The sequence below is a fragment of the Oncorhynchus mykiss genome, chromosome 6 (assembly GCF_013265735.2).
Source record: "Oncorhynchus mykiss isolate Arlee chromosome 6, USDA_OmykA_1.1, whole genome shotgun sequence".
Lineage (NCBI taxonomy): Eukaryota > Metazoa > Chordata > Actinopteri > Salmoniformes > Salmonidae > Oncorhynchus > Oncorhynchus mykiss.
In genome coordinates, this window is record NC_048570.1 from 25596649 (window position 1) to 25624557 (window position 27909).

Here is a 27909-nt window from a genome sequence, read left to right on the forward strand (position 1 = left end):
AAGGAGAAAAGGGGAGGGCCTGTGCTAAATTTGTCAGCTTACTGAAACGTTGTGTCAGAGCATTTTTCATCATGTAAATGCACTGAGAGAGGAAGAGAGAGAGAGAGAGAGCGCAAAAGAGAGAGAAGGAAAGTGAGAGACAGGGGAGGGAGAGAGAAAGGAGAGAAAGAAAAGGGGAGTTATTAAGGGGGGCAGCAGAAAAAGATTGTCTCAGTCGTCAGCAGAAGTGATGGACTCAGCACATAGAAAGTGATAGTCTTCTCCTACCGGCCTACAGAGAGCACACTGACCAGACAATGCTGGCCTCTCACTGCCTGCTGCTCTCTCACTGCCTCTGAGGAAACTACCCATTACATCTAACACATTTGGATGTATTCTCTTTTAATTGGTAAGTGTCTAAAATCTTATGAGGTTAATTTTTTTATCCTTGCCCAGTGCCTACAGTACAAAGGACTTATTCCCAGCAAGTGCAGCTCCTGGTTGTAATAACATGATTCAAACCACAGTCAACTATTGAGTGACAGGGTTTACTCAGGTGCCAAAGAGCAAGTGATCCAGAGAGAGAGGGACAGCCCCAAGCAGCTTTTACACAGACTGGTGATGACTTTCTTCAAGGGGACACGTCAATCAGTGTTGCCGGGAGGGCAAGGGAACTGAAGGGAAAACAAGCTACAGTCTACAATTATCTGGTAAGGATTCAGTGGCATTTGACTTTCCCTGTATCTTTCACTGTCTTTATTGAATGTGTACATGCAACCATCTAGCATGGCTTGCTCATAGTTCTTTAAGTGTGGCTAGTCTTATCTGTTGATAATCTAGTACAAAATTGATCGCTAAGCTGCACAGTGACAGAACGGCTTTGGCCACCCTGTGTTGAGTTAGCCAGAGATTCCTGCTGATCAGTTTGAAGCTTAGCCCTTCAGTGGTATCTCTATGGAGATACATGGAGAGGTTTGTTGCCCGGGGCAATTCCCCTGTCTGATTCCTTTAAGTTGTTTAACAAGGCAGCTGGCTCTGATATAGACACAGCAGAGAGGGATTGACACAAAAGCAGAGATAACGAAGTAGTGAGCTTTCCAGAACAAGGGCTTGATAACCACGGATAAACACTCAGCTTATCATCCTTCCAAAGACATACTCGAACAACAAAGATAGGCTGCCAGTGAAAAGTGTCAATAGTAGGAGCCTGGTCTTTTTACCAGGAGCATCTCTGGGGCATTCATGATTGTAAGCAGTGCCATACGAAGCTATGCCCTCCTTGTGTGATGTGGTTCACACTAGTAGAAGTTGCTTATTTGAGGGTGTTTGATTATTCAGAAAAATAACAGAAATTCACATCACAAAATGCCAAATTTCAGATGCATTTTTAGTCTAAATGAGTTTGCTGTCATTTGTACATGAATGGATAAAGCTTATGAATATATACCGTTTAAAAAAAAAATAGAATTCTGCACAAAGTACTGGGTACAACTTTCTGCTGCCTCATGATATACCTCCATGCTGAAGTGGACACGGACGAAAAGGGCTGTTCTGTTGAATCTCTGCTTTGTCTCTGCTGCCAGGGCTGTGGATAAGAGTGCTTTGATGGTGCAATTAGGAACATATCAAAACGATTTCTGAAACCCCCTGCCTGACAGCATGTCCAAAACACACCACAACACACAATCCTGAAAGAGTAAAAGAAAGAAACCTTATTAAATTAAATGTTAAATGTGCTAAACTATCATCAGAACTATTCTCTGCCGTGGAAAGCCATAAGAATGGCTGCTTTCCATCAGCGTCCGACTCAGAGCAGACTGAGCAGGTAGCGGAGGTTGGGGCTGAGGCTGGGCTGAGGTTAATTATGTCTACAGTGTCATGTTATGGGCAAACCAGGATTACATGCGTAAGGAAAGAATGGTGTCACCTTAGATAATGAATTACTCAGATTACCATTTCAAACTGAACTTAATTCTGATCCAAGACATACTGAATGTTTACAACCAGCACTGTCAATTGGTCCTAATTTGAGCATATACCTCATTTTGCACAGTCCTCCAGTGCTGTAGATTTGGAGGTGTTGAATTGATATGTTATGACTAGTAATAAACTGTGAAGAATTATGTGCATTTGTATTAGTTTGTGGTAGTTGAGATAACAGAGCTGCTGGTGTATGTATGACTAGCTGTGGTGTGGTAGAACAGAAGGCAGAACTGACTTGTAGGTACAGCAGAGCTGGAGCAGAGGAGGCGTCTCTCTCTGTCGTTCTCTCTCTTCACAACTACCAGCGTGTCTGTCTGTCTGTCTGTCTGTCTGTCTGTCTGTCTGTCTGTCTGTCTGTCTGTCTGTCTGTCTGTCTGTCTGTCTGTCTGTCTGTCTGTCTGTCTGTCTGTGGCAGCTCACTCTAAAGAGTGGCTAAGAATGTGAGGAATGCCACACTCACTCTGAAATGAGAGGGGCTAGGGCGAGGGCTAGGGCTCTGCTCACCTACTAATTATTATGGGCTACGCATGAACAAAAACACTGGAGCACGCTGCTGCTCACAGCCACACTGACCCACACAAAGCACTGCCTGTCACACACTATTAGATACGGAGAAAAACAGGGAGATGATTTGATAAAGTCATTACCAAGCTGTGAATTTGACAGACATTCTAATGAGCAAAACAACCCTAATTAGACAATCCTAATAAGGAACACTGTTTACCTCAAGTGCACTGTCATCCACAAAGCTACTGTAGTTATTTGTCTATAGTAACACCGTCCTCTTTTTATGTCATGACAATAAGAAGGCCAGTTAGTCAGCTGTCTTTGTATAACTACGGAGGAGAAGAGGGCATGGGGCCTGCTGTTGTTGCCTCGGGTGCTATTTAACGGAGGGGTTAATAATAGATTGACTGTCTTGGGGCAAATAGAACTAACTCTGGTCCCTGGGAGCCCTGGGAGCCCTGGGAGCCTGAGTCTGGCATGTTGTGTTATCTGAACACACACACTCCCCCACTGCCAGCTCAGGCATTTTCCTCCAGCTTTGAGGTGGTGGGAAGCCTGGCTGGGAGACTAATTGGAGACTCCTGGCTGACCGCGTAGTACTATGGAGCTTTTCTGTGGCATGGAGTGACATGGAGTGGCCGGAGCATAGCTTCTCCCAGACACAGAGCTAATGTTCCAGAGAGGGAAACCACATCAATCCCAGGCCATTAACATAAGGGAGACAGTGACTGTTCCATTAGACCAGATCATTATCATGTGTTGTTGTCCTCTTTGTCCCACTGAGGAATTCATTTTTTCCCCCTGTTGTACATCCCACAACGTGGTCTTATATTACTGAAGGCCATCACTGTCTCTTTCGTTCAGAACCTTAATAAGGTCTTCTATGTATGTTTAGATAATGTAGCTTGATCCAACCTTTACTATCGTCTCTTAGTCAATCAGCATCTACTTTGTTGACGTCACACCGCATCATACAACACGGCTTTGTGGGAATTGATTCATTCCATGAAAGGGACCCATATACTGCATTCAGAGGAGAGTTTCACACTAAAAGACTAAAACTGAAACCAAAACTTAACCACGGCTTCTTCTGAGCTTTTACTCGTGGGAAGACACTTTGTGAGAATAACATATGGGCATTCAGTAACAATATATATTTAAATGTGTTAAAGACATGTTTTCACAATTAATGGGAGACAAAAATGTAGGCTAGGCTTATACTAAAATATATATATATATATATATACATATATATATGTGTATGTATGTATAATAATATAGTAAAGATATCAAAACTATGAAATAACACATGGAATCATGTAGTAACCCAAAACGTGTTAAATCAGAATAGATTTTAGATTCTTCAAAATGGCCTTGTTGACAGCTTTGCACACTCTAGGCATTCTCTCAGCCAGCTTCATGAGGAATGCTTTTTCAACAGTCTTGAAGGAGTTCCCACATATTCTGTGCACTTGTTGTCTGCTTTTCCTTCACTCTGCGGTCCAACTCATCCCAAACCATCTCAATTGGGTTGAGGTCGGGTTATTGTGGAGGCCAGGTCATCTGATGCAGTACTCCATCACTCTCCTTCTTAGTCAAATAGCCCTTACACAGCCTGGAGGTGTGTTGGGTCATTGTTCTGTTGAAAAACAAATGATAGACCCATTAAGCGCAAACCAGATGGTGAATCGCTACATAATGCTGTGGTAGCCATGCTGGTTAAGTATGCCTTGAATTCCAAATAAATCACACACAGTGTCACCAGCAAAGCATCCCCACACCATCACACTTCCTCCTCCATGCTTCGCAGTGGGAACCACACATGTGGAGATCATCCGTTCACCTACTATGCGGCTCACAAAGACACAGTGGTTGGAACAAAAAAATCACAAATTTGGACTCATCAGACCAAAGGACAGATTTCCACCGGTATAATGTCCGTTGCTCGTGTTTCTTGGCCCAAGCAAATCTCTTCTTCTTATTAGTGTTCTTTGGTAGTGGTTTCCTTGCAACAAGTTGACCATGAAGGCCTGATTCACATAGTCTCCTCTAAACAGTTGATGTTGAGATGTGTTTTATACATGGGCTGCAATTTTTGGGCTGCAATTTCTTAGTCTGGTAACTCTAATGAACTGATCCTCTGCAGCACAGGTAACTCTGGGTCTTCCTTTCCTGTGGCGGTCCTCATGAGAGCCAGATTCATCATATCGTTTGATGGTTTTTGTAACTGCACTTGAAGAAACGTTCAAAGTTCTTGAAATGTTCCTCATTGACTGACCTTAATGTCTTAAAGTAATGATGGACTGTCTTTTCTCTTTGCTTACTTGAGTTGTTCTTGCCATACTATGGACTTGGTCTTTTACCAAATAGGGCTATCTTCTGTGTACCACCACTACCTTGTCACAACCTAACTGATTGGCTCAAATTTATTAAGAAGGAAAGAAATTCCACTAACAAACTATTAACAAAGCAGACCTGTTGATTGAAATGCATTCCAGGTGACTACCTCATGGAGCTGGTTGAGAGAATGCCAAGTGTGCAAAGCTGTCATCAAGGCAAAGGGTGGCTACTTTGAAAAATCAAAAATATATTTTGATTTGTTTACCACTTTTTTGGTTACTACATGATTCCATATGTGTTATTTCATAATTTTGATATCTTTACTATATTAAAAACCCTGGAATGTGTAGGTGTGTCCAAACCTTTGACTGATATTGTATATATTTTTTAACCTTTATTTAACTAGTTAAGAACACATTTTTATTTACAATGATGGCCTAGCAAAAGGCAAAAGGTCTCCTGCGGGGATGGGTTCTGGGATAAAAAAATAAATACAATGGGGCAAAAAAGTATTTAGTCAGCCGCCAATTGTGCAAGTTCTCCCACTTAAAAAGATGAGAGAGGCCTGTAATTTTCATCATAGGTACACTTCAACTATGACAGACAAAATGAGAAAAGAAATCCAGAAAATCACATTGTAGGATTTTTTATGAATTTATTTGCAAATTATGGTGGAAAATAAGTATTTGGTCAATAACAAAAGTTTATCTCAATACTTTGTTATATACCCTTTGTTGGCAATGACAGAGGTCAAACGTTTCTGTAAGTCTTCACAAGGTTTTCACACACTGTTGCTGGTATTTTGGCCCATTCCTCCATGCAGATCTCCTCTAGAGCAGTGATGTTTTGGGGCTGTTGCTGGGCAACACGGACATTCAACTCCCTCCAAAGATTTTCTATGGGGTTGAGATCTGGAGACTGGCTAGGCCACTCCAGGACATTGAAATGCTTCTTTCGAAGCCACTCCTTCGTTGGCTGGGCGGTGTGTTTGGGATCATTGTCATGCTGAAAGACCCAGCCACGTTTCATCTTCAATGCCCTTGCTGATGGAAGGAGGTTTTCACTCAAAATGTCACGATACATGGCCCCATTCATTCTTTCCTTTACACGGATCAGTCGTCCTGGTCCCTTTGCAGAAAAACAGCCCCAAAGCATGATGTTTGCACCCCCATGCTTCACAGTAGGTATGGTGTTCTTTGGATGCAACTCAGCATTATTTGTCCTCCAAACACAACGAGTTGAGTTTTTACCAAAAAGTTACATATTGGTTTCATCTGACCATATGACATTCTCCCAATCTTCTTCTGGATCATCCAAATGCACTCTAGCAAACTTCAGATGGGCCTGGACATGTACTGGCTTAAGCAGGGGGACACGTCTGGCACTGCAGGATTTGAGTCCCTGGCGGCGTAGTGTGTTACTGATGGTAGGCTTTGTTACTTTGGTCCCAGCTCTCTGCAGGTCATTCACTAGGTCCCCCTGTGTGGTTCTGGGATTTTTGCTCACCGTTCTTGTGATCATTTTGACCCCACGGGGTGAGATCTTGCGTGGAGCCCCAGATCGAGGGAGATTATCAGTGGTCTTGTATGTCTTCCATTTCCTAATAATTGCTCCCACAGTTGATTTCTTCAAACCAAGCTGCTTACCTATTGCAGTGCTGCAGGTCTACAATTTTGTTTCTGTGTCCTTTGACAGCTCTTTGGTCTTGGCCATAGTGGAGTTTGGAGTGTGACTGTTTGAGCTTGTGGACAGGTGTCTTTTATACTGATAACAAGTTCAAACAGGTGCCATTAATAAAGGTAACGAGTGGAGGACAGAGGAGCCTCTTAAAGAAGAAGTTACAGGTCTGTGAGAGCCAGAAATCTTGCTTGTTTGTAGGTGACCAAATACTTATTTTCCACCATAATTTGCAAATACATTCATTAAAAATCCTACAATGTGATTTTCTGGATTTTTTTTCTGATTTTGTCTGTCATAGTTGAAGTGTACCTATGATGAAAATTACAGGCCTCTCTCATATTTTTAAGTGGGAGAACTTGCACAATTGGTGGCTGACTAAATACTTTTTTGCCCCACTGTATATAGGACAAAACACACATCAATACAAGAGAGACACCACAACACAACATAAAGAAAGACCTAAGACAACTGCATAGCATGGCAGCAACACATGACAACACAGCATGGAAGCAACACCACATGACACCAATATGGTAGCAACAAAACATGGCAGCAGCACAAAATTTTTAAGTGAGTTAATATCTGGCTGTCTCTCCCATTCCATGCCTTTATATCTTTCATATCTTCAACTATAATTTCCCTCATACCAGCCAGAGATCTCCAAAGGCCTTGTTCTTGGACAGTTTTGCTCTCCATCTCTTTAACCTAATGTGCTGGCCCCAAGCCCAGAATAGCAAGGCAAAAACAAGTGTTCTCCCCTCTCATTCTGAAGGCAGTCTGAGCATCATGCACGTGGTTCTCCTTTGGGTCAGACATCTAGCAGTAACTGCTGAACAGTTCATATAGTTACCCTCATACTGAACAGACTCAACAGAACTAGGCAGCCATGAGCCTGCCCTGCACCAAGCCTCCCACTTTGAGATAAGAAAGGATTGTCCTGACTCTGGGGAGGTGTTGCACAGGCTCCTCCATAATCCAATATGCAGCAGCTTTCAATTAAGGAGCCCCAGGGGTACAGGCCCTTGTTATCACATTCTCCTCTTCACTCTGGGGCATCCCCTCCGCTTCCAATAACACCACAGCCCCTCCAACTGCTGCCCGGCTATTTTTCTAATATAAATGCCTTCACTTTGAAATATGGAACAAACAGTCAAAGTGCCTATTTTTCATGCACTCCTGCAAAAAGCTAAGGGTTGTATCTTAAAATGTTGTTGTGCATTAATCACACTACTTAAATGTAGCTTCTCTGCAGAGACACACTGTCAGGGAAGATTGATATTACACAACATTCTCTCAACACTGATAAAACAGAGTAATGCAATGATCCAGAGCACATTGAGAAGGTTCAAGAGTTTACATTCTTTTCAGGTTAAATTTAGATTGAAATTCCAATATTCCAAATACATATAGGAAATTATATACACACAATGATGTGTTCTTTAACTTGTGAATGCACCCCAGTGTCCTTCTCTTGGTAAACAGTTCAGGTCTGATACAATCTGATCAATATATTAAAGGCGCAAGAACAGCATCAGCTGCTATGCATGTCAAACTTTCCATAAGAAGTGATGCCCAGGCCTGCACAGCACTGAGGAGCAGATGGGGGATAGACATTTGAAAACACTCCTCCTAACAGTGGCCGTCACCCAAGAGAGCCAGAGTCAGGACAGCTAGCTAAACACAACTCCCTGACATCAATAAAAAAAACTTACCAACTAGAGAGATCAGTACCTCATTAGCTAAAAGAAACAACACTTGCCTTAGCAGAGGTGGAAAGGGTTAGACTATTGACACTCCAACAACTTCCATTTAACACATCTAATTCCGGTCCACTGAATAACAGTTCACAAACCCAAGCTACTGTATCGCAGATGACTTTACTGTTAAGTAAAAGCACAATCCAGATCAAATTGTATGTCCCTGTCTATGTGTCTGGCTAAGTTTTTCATACTCAAACATACATTTTAAGGTTATTCCTCTACTTTTATTATGCAACACAGTTACAGTTGATGTTATATAATACAAAGTCACAGCATCCTAAGCAGGAAATGCTTCCTTTTATGGTGGCCAATATTTATTTAGCCCCAAGGACCCTCAGAGTTGCCCTAGGCTGGGCTCTGGAATGAATAGGGGCTCCCAGGGCAGGACAGGACTGCTCCCTGAGGTGTGTGCCTGCCTGGCCCTCACAGGTAATAGAGACTGGGAGAAGGCCATTCTAAGGGACATGCGGCCTCCGGTCTCAATCAGTGGAGCTGTGAAGGCTCCCATTAATGTCCTGTCAGTGTAAGAGTAGATCCCAGCCTTGTGGGTCAACAGCAGGGGCCTTAATGGACTAAACAGGCAGGCCACGAAAAAGGTTTCTTAATGCCCAGAGCCAGCCATGCTCTCATAACCATAGCCAACACCACCAGCCTGGTGCCTGTTTAGAAACATGATGGGACGGCAGCTTGGCATCTTGGTGAAATCAAATCTGTCTCGGAGTTGAGATTTCCACTGTTTGATAACATTCAATGATATCACAAGCATAGAATATGTGGTGCCAGATCTTGTGTTGGAATCAGTGTCTTGTTTCTTTCAGCCTGTACAGACAGGACCCATGGAAAACACACCATTACCAAAGTGACAATACCTGACAAAATAATACCCTTTCACTTGAGACATGCTAACCCCAAGAAGTGAATATGAGTGTGAGTTTAAAGGAAAAACCACAATTTCCTTTAATTTTCAGTGTTAAATAACAGTAACAACAATATTTTTTGTGAACAAATGTTTCATTTTGACGTTATAATAAGCTAGGTAGCAACATTGAAAATCATTGTGGAAATCTGTTGCAGCTCAAGTCGACTACATTGTGCAAAATGCAATGCTTTGTCTATAGGCTGGCTGGCTAGCTAGCAAATGTAGCTAAACACACAATAATACCAAAGACAATATCAGCATGTAATGTAGCTAGTTAGCTGTAAAATCGCTTATACAAACTGCACAAATACATTTCTACAAGGGCAGATATACTTTTGAGGAGATGGGAAACGTTGCTCATGCTACGTCAATGGGCCGCGAGGTGTATTCTGGGAAAAAGAGTGCTCTCCTTCAAGGAGTCAATGGGAGTCTATTGGGCGCCAGCTCAAAAACATGAAAACATGACATCACTCAGAGATGCACAAAAACAATATAACATAAAAAATGGGTGAACCTTTCCTTTGAATTATACAAATGAGTTTGTTTAGGTTTTATAACACATTCATCCATTTATCAAAACGGTAGGCCTATATTGTGCGATTAGAGATCATTTCAATGAGATAGCTGACCACAGCGTGGAATATCACAGTATTTTTAAAACAATTCATTATTTGTGCCAAACCAATGACCTCCCTTTCTCTTTCCCCGTCCATTCCTGTTGTTCTAAATCCCTATACCTCCTAAGGTGTGTGTGAGTGAGAGCCCTTCCCAGACTGATGGAGCTCCCCGTGGTGCTGCTGTTCCTAGTGTATGGTCTTGTCTCTGGAGCCAAGCAGCCCCAGGGTCCGGGGAACCCTCAGGAGAGCAACCCCCAGGCCAGGAGCAAGGAAAGGGAGAGCAATGAGGATGGCCTGGAGAGAGAGTTCCTGTATCCTGGGCAGAGGAGCAGGCGAGCCGCAGCTGAACCCCAGCAGCCTGACAAGTGTTCCTACACCTTCATCGTTCCCCAGCAGAAGGTGACAGGGGCCATCTGTGTGAACCGCAAGGAGCCGGATGCAGCGCTGGAGAACCGCGTCAACAAGCAGGAACTGGAGCTGCTGAACGAGGAGCTGCAGAAGCAGAAGAGGCAGATCGAGACGCTGCAGCAGCTGGTTGAGGTGGACGGAGGCATCGTCAACGAGGTGAAGCTGCTGAGGAAGGAGAGCAGGAACATGAACTCCAGGGTGACCCAGCTCTACATGCAGCTGCTACACGAGATCATCAGGAAGAGGGACAACGCCCTGGAGCTGTCCCAGATGGAGAACCGCATCCTCAACCAGACCTCGGAGATGCAGCAGCTCACTAACCGCTACAAGGACCTGGAGCACAAGTACCAGCACCTGGCCACTCTGGCCAACAACCAGTCGGTCCTCATCGCCCTGCTGGAGGAGCAGTGCCAGGGTCGGCCCGTCAGCCCCCCTCGCCCTGTTCCCGTCCCCCAGCCAAGGCCACAGCCCCCACCCCCACCTGCACCATCACCACCCATCAACAAGCCCTACCAACCTCCCACCTACCCACGCCTCACCAACCAGATCACCAACGAGATTCAGAGTGACCAGAAGTCTGTACTGCCTGTCATTCCTACCATGCCCAGCGGCACAGGCAGCCCCTCTATCACTACCAAACCCTCTGGTGAGTCTCTCTGTTTCATTGAGCAGCCTGGCTGTTTTATGTTACCAATTGAAATTAATATTCCTTGATACAGATCTGGTCTGAAGTTACATTTATATGAGGGGTCAAGCGGAAATAGAGAAGCTGGCATGTTCTATGAACACTCATCAGACTAATGTCTGCGCCAGTCTGAAACAGAGGGTTGTGTGTGAGAGCAGTTTGGTATTTCTTAATCATCAGCCAACAGCAGCTCTCCATTCTTTATCCATTCTTCTCACTATTGTCTATGGGAATAATAAGTTCCACACATTCCCTGAGAAAAGGCCTCTAAGGGAGAACAGAGCTGTTGTTGTCTCAAACCCTTTGAGATGCATATCATCTAATGGGCTTGATACTACAGTCAGCTGATTACAATCCACACAAGAATCTTAAAACACATATTTATGTGTGCTCATGGATGGTTGGGCTAGAGCCCTCTGGTTTTGAGGCCAGTGAAAGTGGAGCTGTCTGAACCTATCCTCCTTGATTTGGTACACTTAATGAAGCTTAAGTAAGTGGATGATTAATTGATAGATTTAGTTAACTGTATAGTTGATGAAATACAACAGGGATCACAACTGGATAAGGCTGTCTGTCATGTACTCTAGTTGTGTGTGTGTTTGGCGAGTTAACTTGGTCTTTATCTGATAAGAGAAGTAAAACAATCTGACTGGTCTTCAACAAAACATGACTAATTCCTACAGTATATCATTGTCTTTAAAGTTTTATTCCTTTATTCCTCATATTTAACTGTTAACAGTGAAATGTTAGCTCGTATGTCTGTGCGGGTGACTATTGCTGTTGGATATGAATATTCCGACATTAAAAAAACACTACAGTTAACTATAGCATACTACAGTACTTACTACAGAATTATGTAGTAAACTGTAGTATACTATAGAACAGTGGTTCCCAAACTATAGGTGAGGTCAGCAAGTGGGGCGAGGAGTTCCCCTCCTCCTCAATTGTCTTTTTTTTTTTAAGGAAGTCAGTCAGGCTTTCAACTTACTGATGTTCACCAATGGTGGAAGGGGGGCCCCGAGTGAAAAAGTCTGGGAACCACTGCTGTAGAATACTATACTACACACTGTATTATCCCTCGATCATCTGTAGTACTTACTATAGATTATTGTAGTGTACTGTAGAATACTATAGTATTATCCGCAAAAAAACACTGTAGTAAATACAACAGTAATGTCCGCAAAAACACTACAGTTCGAAAAGAAAACACCTCTTTTTAAACTACAGTAATACTATAGCAGTTAATTTGCATATACCCTGCCTATTCCCCTCCTCCATATCCCAATTTGTGCAACCGATTAGTGAGAAACCTACATGCCAAGTATAGACCATATATTGTGTTCCCTATAGGTTACAGAAAAGAGCAGACGCTCTGAACTATCCGTTCAGACCCCAGTCCTACCTACCTACCTACAGGTTATGGAAAATGTGCTCTTTTAGTATTTGTCCAGTAGGTTTCCTCAAGGAGAAAGACCCCACTTCTATGTCAAAGATAATTAAACAAAAACACTACAGTAAACACTACAGTAATGTCCGCTATAAAACACTACAGTAAACACTACAGTAATGTCCACTATAAAACACTACAGTAAACACTACAGTAATGTCCACTATAAAACACTACAGTAATGTCTGCTATAAAACACTACAGTAATGTCCGCTATAAAACACTACAGTAAACACTACAGTAATGTCCACTATAAAACACTACAGTAATGTCTGCTATAAAACACTACAGTAAACACTACAGTAATGTCCACTATAAAACACTACAGTAATGTCTGCTATAAAACACTACAGTAATGTCTGCTATAAAACACTACAGTAATGTCCACTATAAAACACTACAGTAATGTCTGCTATAAAACACTACAGTAATGTCTGCTATAAAACACTACAGTAATGTCTGCTATAAAACACTACAGTAATGTCCGCTATAAAACACTACAGTAATGTCTGCTATAAAACACTACAGTAAACACTACAGTAATGTCTGCTATAAAACACGACAGTAAATACTACAGTAATGTCCACTATAAAACACTACAGTAAATACTAAAGTATACTACAGTATGCAAAAACACTACAGTAAATACGACAGTCCACAAAAACACTACAGTAAACACTACAGTAATGTCCGATATAAAACACCACAGTAAACACTACAGTAATGTCCGATATAAAACACTACAGTAAATACTAAAGTATACTACAGTACGCAAAAACACTACAGTAAATATGACAGTCCACAGAAACACTACAGTAAATACGACAGTCCACAAAAACACTACAGTAAATACTACAGTATACTACAGTCAGCAAAAAACTACAGTAATTACTATTGTATATACAGTTCTCAAAAACAGTACAGTAATTACTAGTTTATACTACAGTTTTTTTACAACAGTGTTAGTCAATTCTAAATACTACAGTATACTACAGTAATGGCCGCAAAAACACAACAGTTAATACTACAGTAAAGTCCGCAAAAACCCTACAGTGAATACTATAGTATTTATACCATAGTATACTATAATATTTTTGAGTGAAAAGCAGATGTGTCTCAGTGGACAGACACCAGATGAAGGGAAGTTTAGAGACAGGGATTGTGTGGTCTCAACTCACCATGGGCTACAAGCCGACTGCTGAGGGGGCGAAGCCAGCTTACACTGCATTTCATGGTCAATCTATCCCTGACAATGGTAGCATGGTAAATATAGCGTTTCAGTTATGAGGGAAACCCCACCACAGGCTAGCAGCACTCTGCCACGGATTGTCCAGAGGATGTATAAGACTCGGTGAGGCTTCCATAAGGAATTTTCTTGTTAACAGATACAGTACATCCACTAGATACCATGTAATTTGAATGTAGTCGGAAACACTGGCTTATGCTGTACAGCTCTTTCCATAGAAATGTTTGTGTTCCACAGTGTGCTTTCCTGACTGTGTTTGAAGGGGGGCAAGCAATTTCCTGTCAGGGCCGACTGCAACTCACCCCTCAAAGGTTATACAAACTCCTCACACAAAAACTGAGTCCTATTACAATGCAGAAAGGAATGGAGAGAGAGAGGTGTGGTGGTAGAGAGAGAAAGAAAGAAAAGAAAGAAAGAGTAAGGAATAGAGGGTATGAAAAGAAAGAGGAAAGATAATGAATACGTATCTGTGTGATGTCATTTATTCCATCCCCACTAGGCTTGTATCAGTCAAATGTTCTGCCACAGTGGCAGGCTCAGCCCTCTGGTTTATGTCTAAACAACACAGCTCTTCCACAAAGCCCACTGGAGAGAAGGAGGCTGGCTGATGGATTACTTCCCACATGCAATCCAAGCACAACCTGACCTGTTTTAGCCTGGCAATTTACAATGTGAACCTTTGTTCCTCTGTCTCTGTCTGTGACAGTCCTGCTTGTCGTTTACAGTCCTACTTGGAATTAGCTCCTTGATTTCCCTCCTTTTTATTCTGATACAGCCAGGCTGTCAGTGTGACCTCTTTATGAAAGCCTGACATCCCCCTGTCTGGTCTTCCTCTCTTTCTATCACCCCTCTCTCTCTCTCTCACACACACACACACACACACACACACACACACACACACACACACACACACACTGCCTTTTCCCAGTATTTTAAACCAGGGCTCGCTTCCATTCCCTGGTTGGACACAGACTAGCTGCTTCAGTCTCTGTGTGTATACCTCTCTTCCTCCTGTCTCTGTACAAATGTCCATCTTGTCCTAAACAGGTCAGTTGGCTAATCACATCAGTGTAAGCCAGTGGTCACCAACTGGTCCAGTTCATGTTTTTATTCAGCATTGTCAACACTGTTTTTATTCAACACTATTACAAAACATAAAGAGCGCTTCTCCCTACTTCCACTCGCGCTGCAGCTGCAATGAATGAGTAGCCAAGTGTACCGATACCACAGGAGGTTGGTGACACCTTCATTGTGGAGGACGGGCTTGTAGTAATGGCAAGAGCAGTATCAACAGAATGGTATCAAATATATCAAACACATGGGTATCTTTCTAGAGCTCCAACTTTCCGACCTGAAGATCACTGACATCATGATTTGACCTAGTTTTTTTTTCTGAGTTCCCGGTTGTTTTGAAAGCACCATGACCATCAGATGCAGGTAACATCAGTCCAGTAAAATAGAAAAGCTAATTATTTCAACTTACGCTCAGCTGTGCCTTGCACATCAACTTATCTATTATGTTATGAAAGCTTGAGTTTTCAAATATAATTTGTTCTGAGAATAATAATATTGGCAGGCCAGGCATATAGCCAATATGCTGTGATAATATATTAGGCCTAGTGCACAAACCTCATTCCTACAGAACAGTTTTTATTAGGATAATGTAAATAAAAAATACATGTTTTAAAAAATTCTGAGCGGTAGAGCTCGGCTTGCTTTTTGACCGTGATAGTGATTTTGACGCAGAAAAGGTTGGTGACCACTAGTGTAAACTCTTGAATAGGAAAATACTGAAATGGCTAGCTAGTTAGCGGGGTGCGCGCTAATAGCGTTTCAATCGGTGACTTCACTCGCTCTGAGACCTTGAAGTAGTTGTTCCCCTTGCTCTGCAAGGGCCGCGGCTTTTGTGGAGCGATGGGTAACAATGCTTCGTTGGGTGACTGTTGTCAATGTGTGCAGAGGGTCTCTGGTTCGAGCCCAGGTAGGGGCGAGGAGAGGTACGGAAACTAAACTGTTACATTAATGCTGTTGACCCTGATTGCTGCGGAAAAGGAGGAGGTCAAAAGGGGGGTGAGTGTAACTGATGTGAAATGGCTAGCTAGTTAGCAAGGTGCGCGCTAATAGCATTTCAATCGGTGACGTCACTCGCTCTGAGACCTTGAAGTAGTTTTTCCCCTTGCTCTGCAAGGGCCGTGGCTTTTGTGTAGTGATGGGTAACGATGCTTCGTGGGAGGCAGTTGTAGATGTGTGCAGAGGGTCCCTGGTTCGAGGCGAGGAGAGGGACGGAAGCTATACTGTTACACCAGCAGCCCAATAGAAGCCGGTTTCCAAGTATGATGACTAGAGCTCTTCTAGGTGGAGAGTAACGGCTGACAGGCAATAAGCCAATTCATGTTATTACAGATATGAACCTGTTTTTACAGATATTAACCAGTTTCAAAGAGAACAAACACCAAGAGAGACTAATAAACCAAACACGTGCAGCATTTAACATAAACTTCATTCCTCGTTAAATGATATACGGCAGAACAATAGAAAACACATCCTGCTCAGAATTTGGTATCTGTCAGAGCATCCATTTTAGCATACAGTTCTGTTACTTCTATGCAGTGAATCATATTATATATGCTGCTAAATGCATTAGAACATCTATGGTGGTGGAGGATGTTTCAGAGATAAGGAAACATACTTTAACCTACAGAAAGACACAACAATGCTTTAATGGTCAGTTTTCAAATTTGTCTTCAAAACATAGCCATATTAAATACCCCATCACAGTACTTCTGTTAAACGACCAACTGCCAAGTTGGGAATTATGTCAGATAAATGAAACGTGAAGTGAAAGTTTGAACATTTTGGAATTTGGGATAAGTTCCAGCGGTCTCCCTGGCAGAGTTACTGAGGTAAAATAAGGATTTTAATGTAGCAGGATTATTTTAAATTAGTCCAATTCAGTATAATGAATTTGAATAAACAACCAGATTAATAGTGTACACTTGAAGAGGTTCAGGAAAATCTGAGTTGAGGTAATGTTTTGCAAAAAGTATCATTGTAGTGCTGCAAGACCCACACAGTCTGATGCTGGAACACCCCAACATATTTTTTTCACCCACATACTTACACTAGCAACGCACATGCCTCGTCCACCTGAGGTGGTCATCTGTCATTTTCAGCCATATATTGTTGATTTTTTTTTTATCCGAGGGTATTCTGCTATTGACACTCTTATGCAACAGAACGTGACAACAACAGTAATTAATGAGGCTGTCTAGACAGTGCAGGTAAGTGCAGGTAGGGCAGAGAGAACAGGTAAGAGCAGGTAGGGCAGACAGAACAGGTAAGAGATGGTAGGGCAGACAGAGCAGGTAGGGCAGACAGAACAGGTAAGAGCAGGTAGGGCAGACAGAACAGGTAAGAGCAGGTAGGGTAGACAGAACAGGTAAGAGCAGGTAGGGCAGACAGAACATGTAAGAGCAGGTAGGGCAGACAGAACAGGTAAGAGCAGGTAGGGTAGACAGAACAGGTAAGAGCAGGTAGGGCAGACAGAACATGTAAGAGCAGGTAGGGCAGACAGAACAGGTAAGAGCAGGTAGGGCAGACAGAACAGGTAAGAGCAGGTAGGGCAGACAGAACAGGTAAGAGCAGGTAGGGTAGACCAAAGTGTTTGGTGGTTGCAGCCATGTTCCGCCCTGTTCCATCCCTTTGTGTAAATTTATTAATGCAAATACGCCCAATAGTTATCTATTTTAACACAAAATATCTGATGCAATAAGAAAATGTATATATGATTGCGTTCTAAGAAAAAGTGAAATTCAACAATAAATTCAATGCCTGAATTCCCATCAAAATCACTGAACTCCATACATTATTTGTCCATGTCAGTAAAATGTTTTATGTGCTATAAATCAGTCAAAATCTGATGGATTATTTAAAAAATAAAACATTTGCAGTATTTTCATCTATTGCCCAACTTTTGCATTTATTAGAATTGTTATGATGATTTCTACTCGACGGAGGTGCAGCCATAAGACAGAGCATAGCCTGTACTTGTACTTCTCCAAGTTGCGTATTCATGGGTTGCACCTCCGTCACTAGGTTGCATCGTTGCCATTGCTATCAACGTTCTACAGATGCTGCAGCATATTGATGTCTGGCTGATGGTTGATGCCAGGTCTTTCTGATTGGGGGCTAATGACTGTTTCATCAAATGTACACTATAATGGCTTGAAAACATTGCTGCTTGGACATTGCTGAAGTAGATTTTAAAAAATCCATTGTAGAAAACAACTTTGTCATCATTATGATGTGGTCAAGTTAACTTTAAAGAGATGGCAAGGTTGCCATGAGCTAGCAAAGTTAATCAGAAATACAGTTGAAGTCAGAAGTCGACATACACTTAGGTTGGAGTCTGACTCGTTTTTCAACCACCCCACAAATTTCTTGTTAAATAACTATAGTTTCGGCAAGTCGGTTAGGACATCTACGGTATGCATGACACAAGTCATTTTTACAACAATTGTTTACAGACAGATTATTTTACTTATAATTCACTGTTTCACAATTCCAGTGGGTCAGATGTTTACTAAGTTGACTGCCTTTAAACAGCTTGGAAAATTCCAGAAAATGATGTTATGGCTTTAGAAGCTTCTGATAGGTTTATTGACATAATTTGAGTCAATTGGACGTGCACCTGTGGATGTATTTCAAGGCCTACCTTCAAACTTTGCTTGACATCATGGGAATATCAAAAGAAATCAGCCAAGAACTCTCACAAAAATTGTGGACCTCCACAAGTCTGGTTCATCCTTGGGAGCAATTTCCAAACGCCTGAAGGTACCACGTTCATCTGTACAAACAATAGTACACAAGTATAAACACCATGGGACCACGCAGCCGTCATACCGCTCAGGGAGGAGACGCGTTCTGTCTCCTAGAGATGAACGTACTTTGGTGTGAAAAGTGCTCCAAAACCGCCATAAAAAAGCCAGACTACGGTTTGCAACTGCACATGGGGACAAAGATCATACATTTTGGAGAAATGCCCTCTGGTCTGATGAAACAAAAATATAACTGTTTGGCCATAATGAACATTGTTATGTTTAGAGGAAAAAGGGGGAGGCTTGCAAGCCGAAGAACACCATCCCAACTGTGAAGCATGGGGGTGGCAGCATCATGTTGTAGGGGTGCTTTGCTGCAGGAAGGACTGGTGCACTTCACAAAATAGATTGCATCACGAGGACAGAACATTATGTGGATATATTGAAGCAACATCTCAAGAAGTTAAAGCTTGGTCGCAAATGGGTCTTCCAAATGGACAATGACCCTAAGCATACTTCCAAAGTTGTGACAAAATGGCTTAAGGATTTAAAGGCAATGCTACCAAATACTAATTGAGTGTATGTAAACTTCTGACCCACTGGGAATGTGATGAAATAAATTAAAGCTGAAATAAATCAATCACTCTCTATTATTCTGAAATGTCCCATTCTTAAAATAAAGTGGTGATCCTAACTGACCTTAGACAGGGGATTTTTACTACGATTAAATGTCAGGAATTGTGAAAAACTGAGTTTAAATGTATTTGGCTAAGGTGTATGTAAACTTCCGACTTCAACTGTAGATAGCAATGCCAACGTTACCTAGCTAAATGCTAGTCAATTTGGAGACATCACAGTGATAGCAAAAGCTTGTCCTACTAATTATTTCCCTCCTTTTAAAATGTCATCGTGTTTCCAAGCCACAGTAATGCACTTTAGACAAAATCTTCATCAGCACCCATTAAGACACCCATTAAGACTCACTAGGGCTCCTGAGTGGTGCAGCGGTCTAAGGCACTACATCTCAATGCAAGAGGTGTCATTACAGTCCCGAATCCAGGCTGTATCACATCCGGCCGTGATTGGGAGTCCCATAGGGCGGAGCACAATTGGCCCAGCGTCGTCCGGGTTTGGCCGGGGTCGGCCGTCATTGTAAATAAGAATTTGTTCTTAACTGACTTGCCTAGCTAAATAAAGGTAAAACATTTTTTTAAAGACTGCATTGAGTAGAACGCTCAGTTGGGCATCAGTCCTAATACAAATGTTCAAAACAATATTGTGATGAAATGTGGACAGACAGCTGTATGGCACATGGTGTGTCCACAAATACACAGGTCTTTCCAGATGAAGGAGGCCATTGTCTCAGTAGAGTTTTAATGGCTGATATCTGAGATTAGATTACCAGAGAATGGCCAAGCTAAAGCCCACTGCTGAGAGAACACGCTTTATGAAAACACTATCAATCACATGGAATGTCTCCGATCTGCATGACAGCACAACTGCTCTCTGGGTCAGTATTGTAGAGGATGTGGTTTTACCTCCACTGGGGTAGGTCAAAAACACCCATTGACAATAACAACATAAGAAACATGCAAGGGTTTAATAGGGGTTTAGAAAGACAGTGATTAAATATTAAGAGACTTTCCAACTCTACTTCAACAAAAGAGTGTTTTCTACAGCCCAATGCCCATGATATCATTCATCAACAAGGGACCTTTAGAGTGCCTGCTGATCTACAGTATCTGCTAATGTTGCATCATTCAGCAATCAGGCCTCCCTATAGCCATGTGCCAATGTTGCTCTTGGCTGCACAGCCTGCAGTCATTTCACTTGTGAGAGCAGCAACCAAAGTCAATCCTGGCCTTAAACTGAAAGCTACTGTAAAATGGGAGTAGCAGCAGTAACATGATGCCGTGGTCTTTTCAATTAGGCTGTATAGCATCGATCTCCAGTACTGTGATGGTCACACAATAAGAATGTTGCATTAAGCCTTGTGTGGTATTCAGGTCTGTGGGACCCATTTTCAATGTTTACTAAAGAGAAATTATCAAATTGATAACTTTTTTCAACCTGAGACTCATTGGCCTTGGCTCATTTTCTGTGAAGAACATGTAAAATAACACATTTATTGAGTGCACACTGTGCACCCCCCTACACATGTATATTACATACAGTATGTGGTGTTTGGGTCCACTGGACCCAGGTTAATTAAAAAGTGTAGAAAAGTGTGTGTGTAGGTGAAAACAAGTAAAAATTAAACAAAAAGGTTTGCTGTGTGCCTTCACTCTGTCTTCCTCCTCCCTGGGCCTGCTGTTTCAACATAGCACCAAGAACCTGTCTGTCTCCCTGCCTGTCTCCCGCTTTTCTCACACTCTTTACCCTTTGTAGTGTGTGAAACTAGACAATGTTTTGCGGGAACCTACGCAATGTTATTACAATACATTATTTCGATACATTGTACAAAAAAATCTGTATTTTCCCACACTCTACCCCAGCCAGGTGCAAATTGGGGGAGGGACTCAACAAATAAATAGCTTTGCATGTGTGCTCCTTACCACAATCAATCAGTATAGCAAAAATAATCTCTGATCAGAGGACCTTAGAAATAATTTTTGTAGAGAGAGAAGCTAGTGTGGAAATACAGTGCCTTGCGAAACTATTCGCCCCTCTTGAACTTTGCGACCTTTTGCCACATTTCAGGCTTCAAACATAAAGATATAAAACTGTATTTTTTTGTGAAGAATCAACAACAAGTGGGACACAATCATGAAGTGGAACGACATTTATTGGATATTTCAAACTTTTTTAACAAATCAAAAACTGAAAAATTGGGCGTGCAAAATTATTCAGCCCCTTTACTTTCAGTGCAGCAAACTCTCTCCAGAAGTTCAGTGAGGATCTCTGAATGATCCAATGTTGACCTAAATGACTAATGATGATAAAGACAATCCACCTGTGTGTAATCAAGTCTCCGTATAAATGCACCTGCACTGTGATAGTCTCAGAGGTCCGTTAAAAGCGCAGAGAGCATCATGAAGAACAAGAAGTTTAAAGCCGGATTTGGATACAAAAAGATTTCCCAAGCTTTAAACATCCCAAGGAGCACTGTGCAAGCGATAATATTGAAATGGAAGGAGTATCAGACCACTGCAAATCTACCAAGACCTGGCCGTCCCTCTAAACTTTCAGCTCATACAAGGAGAAGACGGATCAGAGATGCAGCCAAGAGGCCCATGATCACTCTGGATGAACTGCAGAGATCTACAGCTGAGGTGGGAGACTCTGTCCATAGGACAACAATCAGTCGTATATTGCACAAATCTGGCCTTTATGGAAGAGTGGCAAGAAGAAAGCCATTTCTTAAAGATATCCATAAAAAGTGTTGTTTAAAGTTTGCCACAAGCCACCTGGGAGACACACCAAACATGTGGAAGAAGGTGCTCTGGTCAGATGAAACCAAAAATGTAACTTTTTGGCAACAATGCAAAACGTTATGTTTGGCGTAAAAGCAACACAGCTGAACACACCATCCCCACTGTCAAACATGGTGGTGGCAGCATCATGGTTTGGGCCTGCTTTTCTTCAGCAGGGACAGGGAAGATGGTTAAAATTGATGGGAAGATGGATGGAGCCAAATACAGGACCATTCTGGAAGAAAACCTGATGGAGTCTGCAAAAGACCTGAGACTGGGACGGAGATTTGTCTTCCAACAAGACAATGATCCAAAACATAAAGCAAAATCTACAATGGAATGGTTCAAAAATAAACATATCCAGGTGTTAGAATGGCCAAGTCAAAGTCCAGACCTGAATCCAATCGAGAATCTGTGGAAAGAACTGAAAACTGCTGTTCACAAATGCTCTCCATCCAACCTCACTGAGCTCGAGCTGTTTTGCAAGGAGGAATGGGAAAAAATGTCAGTCTCTCGATGTGCAAAACTGATAGAGACATACCCCAAGCGAATTACAGCTGTAATCGCAGCAAAAGGTGGCGCTACAAAGTATTAACTTAAGGGGGCTGAATAATTTTGCACGCCCAATTTTTCAATTTTTGATTTGTTAAAAAAGTTTGAAATATCCAATAAATGTCGTTCCACTTCATGATGGTGTCCCACTTGTTGTTGATTCTTCACAAAAAAATACAGTTTTATATCTTTATGTTTGAAGCCTGAAATGTGGTAAAAGGTCGCAAAGTTCAAGGGGGCCGAATACTTTCGCAAGGCACTGTAGCATCTTCCACTTTGGAAGATGAAGAATTTTCAGAATATGAGGATCATGTCTCTGTCAATTCGGAGTCTGACAGTGAGTTGGAAGAAGACGATGAGATTGACCCTCAGCCAGCCCCAGAACCAGCCTGTCAGCAACCAGCTCATCAGCAGCCTGCAGGAGGAGAAATATGCCCAAGGAATGAGCCACCCCGCATAGCTGTCAATGTGATAAGGATGCAACCAGGGCCGATGGCGGTTACTCATGTTCAGGACATAAAGTCTTCTTTTGAACTGTTCATCCCAGACACCATCCAGGAAATCATTCTGGACTGCACTCATTTGGAGGGAAGGTGTGTTTTTGGAGAGCGATGAAAGGAGATGGACCAAACTCATTTACATGCATACTTTGGGGTTCTTATCCTTGCTGGTGTTTTCAGTGGGGAATCCACAGAATCCCGGTGGGATGCAGAAACTGTCAGAGAACTCTTCCGTGCAACAACGTCTCTGAAAAACTTCAACATTATTTCTATGATTATTCGCTTCGATAACCGAGACACCAGACCAGCTCAGCGGCAGAGAGACCAGCTAGCTGCAATCAGGTCAGTGTGGGACAAGTGGGTGGACCGCCTTCTCCTGTTTCACAACCCTGGGCCCAACGTTACTGTTGATAAGCAGCTTATTCCATTTAGGGGACACTGCCCCTTCAGGCAGTACATACCGTCTAAACATACAAAATATGGAATCAAGATCTGGGCCCTCTGTGATGCTGCTTCATCCTATGCGTGGAACTTGCAAGTGTATATGGGGAAGCCAGATGGAGGAGCCCCTGAGAATAACCAAGGGATGTGGGTTGTCCTGGACGTGACACAAGGACTCCGTGGCCACAACATCATAGGAAAAACTGTTTTACTTTGCACAAGTTGGGACAGGAGCTCCCCAAGATGAAGCTGACGATGGTAGGAACAGTACGAAAAAAAACAAGCCAGAGCTCCCAACTCAGCTGTTGAATACACAGAACAGGCCTATCAATTCCTCTACATTTGTGTTCACGGCCTACACGGCCCTAGTGTCCTTAAAGAAAGACAAAAATGTGGAACTCATGAGTACACTGCATTGGGATGGCAGAATCTGTGGCCAGGAACATCAAAAAACAGAAATCATAATGCATTACAATGCCACAAAATGAGGGGTGGACAATTTAGACAAGCTGGTGACTGGCTACAGCTGAAAAGAAGAACCTTACGATATTCTTCAACATCTTGGACATCTCAGTGTACAATCCGTTTGTCATCTTGATGGCCTTGAACCCAGATTGGAACAGAGGGAAGCTCCAGAGGAGATGGCACTTTCTCGAGGAGCTGGGCAAGGCATTGGTAAGACCTAAAATCCAGAATAGGCAACATATCCCAAGGACCCCAGCTTCTGCAGCCATCATGAGGAGGATGCTGGTGCCCCATCCGTCTGACCCACAGAACCAACAACTCCAATACCAGAGGTAAGTGTTAGTGATGTTGTTGCATGTGTGTGTGTCTGACTCTCCTACCTTGGCCTGCTGTAACTATACATGTGAGTGAGTGAGATGTTAGTAAAATTCCTGAACTAAGTGTTTTCATCATTCTAGATTGCAACCGGTAGCAACAAGAAGAAGTGCTGCGTTGTGTGTGGACCCAAGATGGACAGGAAGACACAGTTCACATGCATCAAATGCAATAAATACATTAGCAACACACCCACAGTAAAACTCTGTCCCTCATGTGGTGTGTAGACCGGCCTTAATTTGTGTTCAATGGGGCTCATTTATAATTTCCATAAAATACTGTATGTAAAATTAGTCCTTCCAATTTGTTCAGTTCAAAGCAATAAACATCAATAGTGAGGAAAACCTTGTTTCATTTATATTTGTTCAAGATAAACATTTTTTTTAAATTAATTATAATTGATTTTTGTTTACATAATGAAAAAAACGAATAGCTCTTTTATTGGTCAATGTGATCTAGCAGAGGTAAATGGCAAATATTAACCATGTATGCTGTCTATATTCCTTGTAATTGATATCAGTCAACATAAAAATATTAAGTGTTAAGTATTTTTACAAAAATTGTTATGGCTGTATTGTTTTAAAAACCCAATAATGTTGTGGGTCCAGACCCGCAAACATTGGGTGAATAACAAAAACATGAACACCACACAAGGGTTAATTATGAATGTGAAAATGACTCATTTTATAGAAAAAAAGATCCTTTGACAACCTCCACTGACTCCACCAGGCTTTCTGTCTAACCACTGTGTCTGTCTCATTTCCTGTCCCATGCAGGGCCATGGAAGGACTGCCTACAGGCCCTTGAGGATGGCCACACGGCCAGTGGCATGTACCTGGTGAAGCCAGAGAACGCCAACAAACTAATGCAGGTGTGGTGTGACCAGAGACACGACCCTGGTGGCTGGACCGTCATCCAGAGGAGGCTGGACGGATCAGTCAACTTCTTCAGGAACTGGGAGACTTACAAGGTATGTAAACAGCCCCACACTAAGTCAAACTCTTTTAGTATAAAGGGGAGGCAGGTTCTATCCTATGTAGAACTGTGTCTGTATGCTGAACATTGGCAGTAGTTCGAAGTGAAACAGGTGACTTATGTCTGGTGTGTCTGACGTTAAAAAGATCTGAACTAATAAATAAACTAAGTCATTGTTGAGGTTTGAGGAGAATGGTCCCTTGCACTGCCTGTACCTACAGGGTTCTGCACCTGTCAGTCACACCACTGGCCAATGACTCATACCATCCGTCAACAGGAGTTGGGTCTTTAGTCCACACAGGACGCATACAGGCTTAATGAGAAACGTGTGGATGAAAAGCTGCCATACTGGAAATAAATGCCCCAATAAAAATATTGCCCACTGAAAAATGATTCATGGTCCATGAAAATTACTTATATTTACATCACAGCAATTGTTTGAGGAAAAATAAATTTCTGAATTCAGGTAGTTACACAACATTACACAGGCAGTCATGAGGACAGCATGAAATACTAAGGGATGAATATTGCCAGTGGGGAATGAGGTGAAAAGGGTCTGGCTAGTGTAAGGATCTGAAGCACTGCAACAAGGCAAAACAATTTGAGTGCAAACATCATAGGGCAGACAGACAATTTGCAAGAATCTTGTTTAAATCCTTGCCAGAGAACTTTCCAAGACCTTTACGATACACATTAAAACACATGGGAATTAAATGTGTACAATTGCCAGATATTCCCATGATTCAAAGCATGTGCAATGTAATGTAAAACACATCATATCCAGTGACCTGTCCTGGCACGGAACTGAGGCAGAACAGTCCAGACCAGCACACATCTTGTAGATCCCCCACTCTCCTCTACAGGCCATTAAATCATTTTTTATAATTGCAAGACAGTGAAGATCTGACCACTGAATACTGGCTATGGTGTAGTAGGCTCATGTGCTATTTTCTGGTACCTTCCCTGACAATAAACAACACTCTAAGAAAGATTCATATTGACCTTTACTGTCAGAGCATCTAGAGGGACTGTTTATCTCAGTACTTCCCAGGCACCGACTAGAGAAGAGGCTCTGAATTATCCCCCAGACCTCAAGACCAACTGCATTCAGCTGAAAGGTCTTGTGTAAAGCCCATCATGTTGACTGTGTTGTATGTATTCTCCCTTTGCCCCTCATAGCAAGGCTTTGGGAACATCGATGGAGAGTATTGGCTGGGCCTGGAGAACATCTACTGGCTGACCAACCAGAGGAACTACAAGCTGCTGGTGACTCTGGAAGACTGGTCTGGGAGGAAGGTGTTTGCAGAGTACGCCAGCTTCAGGCTGGAGCCTGAGGCAGACTTCTACAAGCTCAGGGTGGGCCGCTACCATGGCAACGCCGGAGACTCCCTCACCTGGCACAATGGCAAACAGTTCACTACGCTGGACAGAGACCATGATGCATATACAGGTAGCACACGCTCACTCAGTCACGTTGAAACAGAAACACGAGATAACATTTCTAGTGTTGAGTTCTGACTCGGTTAATTAGCCTAGTCCATACTGTCAGCCCACAATACATTTTTGTTGAGATTTTACAATATTGTCTAACTAATATTTGCTTCAACCCAGGTAACTGTGCCCACTACCAGAAGGGAGGCTGGTGGTACAATGCATGTGCCCATTCTAACCTCAACGGAGTATGGTACAGAGGAGGACACTACCGCAGTCGCTACCAAGATGGAGTCTACTGGGCTGAATTCAGAGGAGGGGCCTACTCCCTGAAGAAAGTATCTATGATGATACGACCGAACCCAAACACCTTTCATTAAATATCCATAAACAAGACAAAGTAGCCCCTTTTCAAAAACGACTTCCTCTCCACAAAAACCTCAATTCAAACAACTCTTGAACTCTGAAATAAAGGCATCTCACACAGCCAGATCAAGAAGATGATGACATAGACAGTGCAATATCTAAGCCTCAGGCAGGACTCTTGGTGGAGCAATAAAGGAGAAGCAGGGTCCATCCTGTTGCTCCACAGACAAACACATGTAACGGTGTGGCTGTATGCTTGCTTCTCTCCCTTTCAATTTAGTTCAAATGTGTCTGTTTACCTAACTTTGAGCAGTGTACTACTGCCTTAGAACTGCTGGTACGGTGTGATTCATATGGGAGAAAACAGGATGAAAAGAAAAAGAGGAGAGCGTACATCAGTTCACAGTGGTCACACTAAGTAGCTTGGAATAGCAATCTTATATTGTAGTCCGTATGTTTTATAGTGCAGAACATAATTTTATGAGAATGAAGATGACGCAGGACATTGTATCCAGTGACTAACCTTATGGTGTTTAAATCAAGCTCTTCAGGTGAGTAATTTATAGGAAACAATAATCACATTTCTTAAACTATGGTATAGACAGGTACTCTTAATATGTTAGCCATAATCTTTGTCAACATACACAATCTAATGTCTATCACTTATGTAAAAGGGGGAATAGATACAACAGTCTGCTCTACGGCACTAGTACTGTCAACAGTTATGACCTGATATCTGGCTTACAAACTCAAAGTAACAATGATTTAGATCATTCCAATAAACATACTGCTGGTGTGGCAGAGTGCAAGGTACAGGGAATAATGACAACTGACTTAACATTACAGTACATTGGGAAAATATTCAAACCCCTTAACTTTTTCCACATTTTTAAAGACTTATTCTAAAATTAATTAAAAAGTCCCCCCCCCCCCTCAACAATCTACACACAATGCCCCAAAATGAAATATCACATTTACAAAAGTATTCAGACCCTTTACTCAG

The 27909-nt window shown here is 42.3% G+C and overlaps 1 protein-coding gene and 1 non-coding gene across 6 annotated transcripts; both read left to right on the forward strand.

Annotated features, from left to right (window-relative positions):
- Positions 1-27867, forward strand: LOC110525599 (angiopoietin-related protein 2). Of its 5 annotated transcripts, none has more exons than XM_021605851.2 (6): positions 2-388; positions 507-689; positions 9914-10839; positions 24911-25104; positions 26289-26559; positions 26721-27867. In XM_021605851.2, exons 3-6 carry the CDS (start codon positions 9945-9947, stop codon positions 26918-26920), a joined length of 1560 nt encoding a protein of 519 aa, XP_021461526.2. In that variant the 5' UTR covers positions 2-388; positions 507-689; positions 9914-9944; the 3' UTR covers positions 26921-27867. The 5 variants fall into 5 exon arrangements, with proteins under 5 accessions (XP_021461530.2, XP_021461526.2, XP_021461528.2 ...); XM_021605853.2 differs by having other exon boundaries at positions 525-689; XM_021605852.2 differs by having other exon boundaries at positions 536-689.
- LOC118965109 lies at positions 12303-12356 on the forward strand. The gene has a single exon (XR_005052441.1). It is a non-coding gene; the product is annotated as a U7 small nuclear RNA (small nuclear RNA).
- Positions 27868-27909: the final 42 nt, after the last annotated feature.

Bases quoted from the DNA above. Each gene is read 5' to 3' on its own strand.
- LOC110525599 (XM_021605855.2), top strand. From the start codon at position 9,945: ATGGAGCTCCCCGTGGTGCTGCTGTTCCTAGTGTATGGTCTTGTCTCT. The intron at 10,840-24,910 runs GTGAGTCTCTCT...TGTCCCATGCAG, and splicing joins TATCACTACCAAACCCTCTG to GGCCATGGAAGGACTGCCTA. The intron at 25,105-26,288 runs GTATGTAAACAG...TGCCCCTCATAG, and splicing joins GGAACTGGGAGACTTACAAG to CAAGGCTTTGGGAACATCGA.